The sequence below is a fragment of the Prorops nasuta genome, unplaced genomic scaffold (assembly GCF_024137725.1).
Source record: "Prorops nasuta isolate Cenicafe-Biocafe unplaced genomic scaffold, Cenicafe_Pnas_1.2 PNAS00007, whole genome shotgun sequence".
NCBI classification, from domain to species: Eukaryota; Metazoa; Arthropoda; class Insecta; order Hymenoptera; family Bethylidae; genus Prorops; species Prorops nasuta.
In genome coordinates this window covers 1,197,095-1,205,071 of record NW_027116804.1, presented here as the reverse complement: position 1 = coordinate 1,205,071, position 7,977 = coordinate 1,197,095, and the positions used below count along the sequence as shown (strand labels likewise).

At 33.4% G+C, this 7,977-nt stretch overlaps 1 protein-coding gene across 1 annotated transcript; it reads right to left on the bottom strand.

Moving 5' to 3' along the window:
- Nucleotides 1-5,397: 5,397 nt before the first annotated feature.
- On the bottom strand, nt 5,398-6,805 carry LOC136775219 (uncharacterized). Its single transcript, XM_066729793.1, has 5 exons — nt 6,768-6,805; nt 6,418-6,685; nt 5,826-6,334; nt 5,515-5,588; nt 5,398-5,432 (listed from the first exon to the last, which is right to left on the bottom strand). The coding sequence occupies exons 1-5, from the start codon at nt 6,788-6,790 to the stop codon at nt 5,398-5,400; spliced, it is 909 nt and encodes a 302-aa protein (XP_066585890.1). The 5' UTR covers nt 6,791-6,805.
- Between the last annotated feature and the right edge of the window lie 1,172 nt (nt 6,806-7,977).

Sequence of the window (7,977 nt, the reverse complement as noted above, 5' to 3'; positions counted from 1 at the left end):
TTTGTCTAAACTAGATGCCATAAATTTGAAAGAATCGATAAACCTTAGTTGTATATTATATTTACGGATGAATTTAATGAATGAAATATATTTTTCCTTATGTACAGGTAACAGGTGTACTGAACCTTCATACAGGTTAGCGATTGTGCCGAAAATAAAATGTGCATCATAACCAGATAAATTATGAAAAATTACTGGTATTACACGTAAATCTTTAAAGTTTAAATTACAATTATTATGAGCAGGTCCCTTATACCTACCAGTTAAATGATCATGATCGCGAACACGTATTTGATGTGGAAGAAACGGCTTTTTACATATATGACAGTTGGGTTCAGTATAATGCTTTGAATTTTCACTAATACATAGTTTATGCATAGGTATTACGGTTTTCAGTTTTTCACTCGCTTTACTAGCCATGTTATCAAGCTCATGTCCGAACTATTCAATACAATCAAGTCCTCGATATGATTTATAATTAGAAAGCGTTAAATCACGAACGCTTGTAAAATAATAACTTATACTAAAAGGTATGTGCTTTTGATAAATATACCCCTATCACCAACCGTTTGCTCAACTTTTTCAAGCAAGCACTCAATGTCAGCGTTTATGACAAATGGTACCCTCTCACAGTTCTTCATGTTATTGAAGGAAACCCAACGGTCCTTGTCAGGTAGTACAATTCAGATGTTTTTATTGAGTTACGCACAATCACGTTCATGCGATTTTACTTTCTCAGCATTGTGGAAACAGTGTAATCAACTATGAGAGGGAAAAAGTAATATCAGAATATAGAAGCAGTAATTATATATATATAAGCAATTCCACCAATTCGGGAACTGGTTAAACCGACGCACATCCCAGATTTTTTAGATATTCTCAGATCTTGTACTCCTTATCGAAAAATTATTCTCTAATTTTTTTTAGAATTTTTTATCCATTATTTACGACGTAGTTATATTGGAAAGTTTTTAATTTTAAGTACGTCCTATCTTTTATTTAATTTTCTATACTTTTTCAAATAACCTAATAAATTTTTTTCACACATAATTTCCATGTAAAAAAATCTCACCTTTTCAGTGGAATAATTGTTTTCCTAGTAACATCACTTTATACCGAAGAAATTAGGGTTTAAAGTATAAAAATCAATTTTTCAGGAAATGCGTATTTTTTTTTTTTTTTTAGTATCTTTTACGTAAAGTTGAAAAAATTTCACGTGGAACCTGTAACTTTCAAAATGGGATTCCTATTAAAACTCGTCGAATCGATAATAATAAAATAAAAAAAATGAAATAATAAATAGTTTACCGCAAGTATTACGGACTATCTCGATTCTTAGGGACGTTTTTTGCAAGTATGACACTAGAGCCTGTAATATTTATTCGAAATGACTTAATTTTATTACTGTAAGAACCGGTGTTTTTGCGCAAAAATCGGGATTACGTAGGAGTACCAGATTAAATTTTTTTAATTGTAGTAATAACTCTCCCAATGTGTTTTTTCTACTCTGTATATCATTTTTTATTTTTAAATCAGCTTCAAACCTACAAATTTTAAACTTTAAACTTTCAAAACAAGAGTATATTTAGGGTTGGGGAACAAAAAATTTAGATTGATACTCCTACGTAATCTCGACTTTTACGCAAAGACACCGGCACTTACAGTAATAAAATTAAGTCATTTCGAATAAATATTACAGGCTCCAGTGTCATACTCGGAAAAAACGTCCCTAAGAATCGAGACAGTCCTTAATACTTGCGGTAAACTATTTATTATTTCTTTTTTTTTATTTTATTATTATCGATTCGACGAGTTTTAACAGGAATCCCATTTTGAAAGTTACAGGTTCCACGTGAAATTTTCTCAACTTTACGAAAAAAATGATAAAAAAATACGCATTTCCTGAAAAATTGATTTTTATACTTTAAACGCTAATTTCTTCGGTGTAATGTGATGTTACTAGAAAAACAATTACTTCACTGGAAAGGTGAGATTTTTTTACATGGAAATCATGTGTGAAAAAAATTTATTAAGTTATTTAAAAAAGTTTAGAAAATTTATTAAAAGATAGGACGTACTTAAAATTAAAAACTTTCCAATATAACCACGTCGTAAATAATGGATAAAAAATTCTGAAAGAAATTAGAGAATCATTTTTCGATAAAGAATACAAGATCTGAGAATATCTAAAAAATCTGAGATGTGCGTCGGTTTAACCAGTTACCGAAATGGTGGAATTGCTCATATATACAGTAAAACATACCGATCACAAATAAGATGAGAACGTTTTCCTCTAGTAAGCTGTCCATTTAGCAGTCGAAAGGTTCCTGATGCATACAAAATGTGCTGCTGCTCTTTGATGCTGGAGAAGAAGAAGATTAGCGTGTCTAGTCCTCTTGCATTTTGTTAATTGTAGAGGTGCTATGATTGTATTCTCATTCCTCTCAGTCTCTTCCACCATAGTAAAAATATTAATAGAGACATCATTATCTTCCTCAAATTTCGGAATCTGTTTTAATGTAGTCGGAGACGTTATATTTCTAACGTTAAAAACAGTTGTATAATGAGGATATGAAGATTTTCGTTGTGAATGAGTATTCGGTTTAGCAGGATAGAGTGCAGCCATTACAGCCCATGCAAAACATGTATTATCATCAATGTGTATGTTTATCACAGCCTGTTTATTCTTAATAGATTCTGGAAGCTCAACTGCAAAACCTATATGAAGCGGGTTATAATAATTTATATTGTGCGAAACAGTGTCCAAGTAGGTTCCAAACCTGTGGTCAGATGGGAAGGTTTTTTCTTAAAATAAAATGTTCATAGACAAATTAAAAGGGAAAAAGAGTCTATTTAAATAAATCAATGTACAAAAATTTACAAATATTTACAAAAGAAGGAACCGCTGGACTTAAAATGTCGACTTCATAGGGAATTTGTTCCCGTCAAATTCTAGGGAATTTCGGCAGAAGAAGATTCCCAAGAACTCTAGAAATTAAAATTCCCCAGAAAGAAAAGCGGACTTACAAAACTCCCTGACTGGATAATTTCCCTGGGGTATTCCCCAGCAAAATCTCCAGCCACGGGAGGAAGCGAAGGTGAAGAAGTGGTTTAGGGAAGGGGAAGTCTCCTTACCCCGCAGCCTCCTTCTCCACGAGCTCTAGTGGCTCCGAGCCACCCCAACCCCTAGGGTGAATTTACCCCTCTCTACTACCCGACTCTTGCGAGAGCCGTGGACTTTGGGTTAGGAACACTGGGTCCGAGAAAGCCCTCGGAGGAAGTGTGGTAGGGGAAGGAGAGGGTGGATTTCTCCCGGGAAGTCCCCGGAGAAGTCTCCCTTAGGAGGGAGGAGAGTGCCGCAGAGGGGTAATCCCCTCTTGGTAGGCGGTGGGTGGAGGATGATACTTACCAAAGTAGGCGACCCGTAGAGTTCGCCGGTAGAGGCGCTCGTTGGCCTGGTGGAGGCGCTGGTGCCGTGAAGGCGCAAAGATGCCGGTGAGGCGAGTTGCCGTGAAGGCCAAAAATTAGGCAAGCGTTACTGCGGTTGCTGCTGTTGTTGCTGCGGTCGAGCGTGGTTGGGCTGCGATGGGTCCTTATCAAGGACCCATCTATATAATTCCGCGGCACGAAACTTGCCAGCGAGAGAACTGCTCATGGCGCTGGATACCTATTGGCCAGGCGCGCCAGTCGTGCCGCTGCCGCGACGTGCCAGGACCAGCTGACGCGCAAGCGCGCCGCGGCGAAAGAGAGTGAGACAGAGGCCGTGTTCCGTTATTAACTGCCAGTACTGGCAGCAGAATCTCAGCGTTCCGATATAGGCTGCAGTTAACTATCACAGTTAACTCATAGCACTGCGAAAATCAGTGACGTCATTATTTCTTTTGTCACTTCCTACTACGAGTGCTGTGGCTGGGAAGGTGAAGCAGCCGCAGTAATTTTCAAATTAATAATGGCGGCTCACTTGGAACTCTTGGAAGGCGAAATGGCAGACGTGACAGACTCATCATACACGACGAAAGAGGTTACTCTTATCGATGAAAATGGAAAAGAATATAAATTAATTATGTCTGAAGAAGATGCGAATAAAGCACGAACAAGTAAATTTCCGAAATTTTGATAATGTATTGTAAAACCTACATATTTTAGTATATTTTAAAAATATTTTGAAATTATTATTATCTTTTACATTTTTTAAACTGGTATTTCTTGTGAATATTAAATAGAAGGATAAGAATAAAAAATTATTTTTTTATTTCTAAAATAAAGTCATATCTTCATTCGCAGGTAATGAATTTGCTTTCAGTATCCTAAAGTAAGTTCAACAAAAATATAATATTCAATATAATTCAGGTAATCACAATTATATTACATTTTTTTGTATTAAAATATTATATATATATTAAACACAAATTTTAGACGAAGAAGATATAGATGACCCACCTGTGGTTATCAATAAATTTCCGATAGAAGAATATATATTAGGTATTAATGATTGCACTGCATGTTTTACATATTTATATATTATATAATATATACAATGTCTGTAAATTTCACTACTAGAAACTGTGGACAGCCTACCGGCAAAGAACCTTTCTGTACGTACATCTATAAAAGAAAGGGGTACGTATCAAAAAGATGATTAATTTAAAGTAACCTGTAATCTCATTTAACTTTTTATGTAGATCAACATCAGTGGTCTAAAGAAGAAAAACTTTATTACTTTTAAATCTCTACAAGGGATATGAAACAGATTTTACAAATCCAAAGAAGACAGTGAAAAATTGTTGGTTACTTATATCGCAGAAAATGAAAGAAAAAGGCTATGAGATTGGAGGAGATAAATGCTCCATAAAATTTCATGCTTTAAAGAGGACATATAAGTCCATAAGAGACCACAATAGTAAATCTGGGAACAATAGAAAGAAGTGGGAATACTTAGAGGTAATAGTTTCTAAATGAGGTATATATTTAAGTTAAAATAATAATGAAAGTTTATCAAATTTATACATTATTTTATAGGTTATGGATGAACTTTTTAATAATAAACCTTGGATGCAGCCAGTAGCTGTAGCTGGCTCTAATATTGAGGACAAAGAAAATAAAAAATTAGGAGAAACAAGTAAAGAGAAGACTTCTGTAAAACGAAAAAGTTCTTCTCTGTTTGACACTTATTGCAAAAATATTCTTGAAGGGAAAAAAATGAGGGAAGAAGCTTTTCAAAAAAGACACGATGAAAGAATGAATCAAGCGAAGAGATTAGAAGATTTATTGCAGCAGTTTCTAGAAAAAAAGTAATATAAATTAGGTATGTAGACTAAAAATATATAATAACCGTATTCACAGGCATTGGTTAAACTGGAAGGACCTGCAAGTTTAACAAGATATATTACATAGACTTTAATTTTTAAGAGTCTTTATAGTTAAAGTAGTGCCTGTTAATACGATTTAGATTATTTTAAACAAATAGATAACTTATAAAAATTTGTGTATAGCATGTTTTTATATAGAACCAGCCTGTTATAAATATTTGTTTAAAAATAATATTGTTGGAGCTATTGGGAATCTTTAAGTTTATAAGAAGACAATACCTGATAAGTTTGTTTGTGATACACAAAGTATAAACTTTTAGAAAGTTAATTTTTTATATTTTAAGGTTGAAAACTTATACCTGTGATTTAGAAAAGTTATTTATTTTTTTATAACGACAAAATGTGAAATATGTGATAAGTATATTGATGATGGAATCAATAAGACAGATGTTAATTTTTTTTGTTTAGTTTATTATATGTAATTCAATAAATTAAATATCATTATTTAACATATACATAATTGCATCTCTTTTCCTAATACCTTCTTCTTTTAAATTATCATTACAAATATTGAAATGTGTGTCGTTATTGGCAATGTTTGATTCATTTACAATAATAGGTATTTCAATTAAGTCATTTCTAATAATGCAAATGTTATGTAATATGCAACAAGCAATAACATAACGAGGAATGAGGTCAGTACGGGTCATTGGTAATTTATCTATAATGCTCCTGTACCTGCCTTTCAATAAACCAAAAGACCTTTCAATCATCATTCTGGCTGATGAATGGATTATATTAAATCTAACTTGCTCTTTGCTTTGATGGCCGTTGTCCTTAAAAGGAACAAGTAAGTATTTGCTCAATCCATAAGCCGAATCACCAAGCAGATGACTGCTATCAGGAAAGTTTTCTTCGTTTAACATATCAGTAAATCCTGACAGACTGAATACCCGCATGTCATGTACCGATCCAACTTCTCCACAGTAACAGTGTAAAAACTTTAAATTATTATCACATACAGCCTATATATACAAAAAAATATAATTATACACAGCAATTTTAATGTATACTATATATTAGTAAAAACTACATTTTAAAAAATTACCTGCAATTGTAAGGAATGATAAGCTTTTCTATTGATGTAGGCTTCATGATTTTCTTTAGGCGCAGCAATCTTAATGTGGGTGCCATCAATAGCACCAATGACTATTGGAAAACCATGCCTCTCTTTTACTTTTTGCCACGTTTCTTTAGCTTCTTCCTTTGATGGCCATTTTATAAATATATTTACTAATGAATACAAAGCATTAACTATTCTTCTTGTACTGCGCCATACAGTTGCATTTCCCACTCCAAACCTGTCATTGATGCACCTAACAATTTAAAACAATACTGTTTTTATATGAGCATTCATGTTGGTACTATATTATATAATTGCTCATAAAAATTTATCACCTCAATGAATTTGGAGTCACCATAACCCATAATACAATCAGTAATTGCTTTTCTGGGGACAGAGGATGACTGCCAATGACCGCCACTAATGGCCTGCAAGATTTTTTTGATGCGTTTAGGAACCATACTTCCCCATGGATTTTTCCCCGCCTGGACTGAGTGACTGGAAAGAGTATAGGATATGTATGATAGGCTATCCTTGTTTAAATGCCTTAAAGAGAAAGAGTGAGCCTTATACCGCGTTCAACGTGGTTTCTCCAGGCCTTCGTTTCTTATTTTCCTATCTAGGACGTCGCCATTGCTCTTCTCTCTCTAACTCATAGATTTCTATCTGCGTCTTTGTCTAAAATAATTCTACGCCACTGGGTGATTTTTTGGTGAGTCTATACCACTGGACCTATCTGTGAGTCTTGTGAAAGTGTGAAAAGTGCAGAAATGTCAGTCTGGCATCGCGGATTTTTAATCAAACGAGTGTTAGTATAAATTGTTAAAGAGTTTTAATTTGTTGGAAAATGTTAACCAGTTATAGTGAAGTTATAAAATTTTTAATGACTTTTCTGGATTATTGAAAAAAACAGGTATAATAAATTTTTTATACTTCTAAAAACTTACATTACGTATTAAGGAAATATATTAAGTTAATTCTTGTCAAAATTAACTTAATATATAAATGTATGAAACAAATAGATTCATGACTTTAAATAAGAAGTACATAATAAAAAATATTATTATAATTTTTTAAATAAAATGCAGATCCTAGTGTATTTATTATCATGTATAGTTAATTGGTAAAATTACTGCTAATTATAATGTCTCTTTTTCCTAGGTGTAAAGGTTCTATGGAAGGTCCTACCAGGAGTAAAGTGCATACGTCATACTGATTTCAACCAGAGGAATTAAGCAACGCTAAGGAATGGAACACAGATTCAGATCACGCAGCATGCTCTCCACATCTATAATAGCCAACCTGTTTTCTTAGATAAGTAATATTACTGATAACCATATATAAAATGTATTCAAACATGATCCTTTGTGGTTTCCCTTATGTTTCGCAGGTCAGATGTTCTAATAAGGCTGATGAGCTGCATCCAATTGGTGAATAAAAATGAGGCCAGGCTATGTGTCAATTCTGCTGCTTCAAATTTGGAATCTCCATGCAGAAGCCAAATGGAAATATTAAAAAAAGATTTGTTATTCAGGTATTATTTAA

Bases quoted from the DNA above. Each gene is read 5' to 3' on its own strand.
- LOC136775219 (XM_066729793.1), bottom strand. From the start codon at position 6,790: ATGGTGACTCCAAATTCATTGAG. The intron at 6,335-6,417 runs GTAATTTTTTAA...TTGTATATATAG, and splicing joins ATCATTCCTTACAATTGCAG to GCTGTATGTGATAATAATTT. The intron at 5,589-5,825 runs GTATATGTTAAA...CAAACTTATCAG, and splicing joins AGGAAAAGAGATGCAATTAT to GTATTGTCTTCTTATAAACT.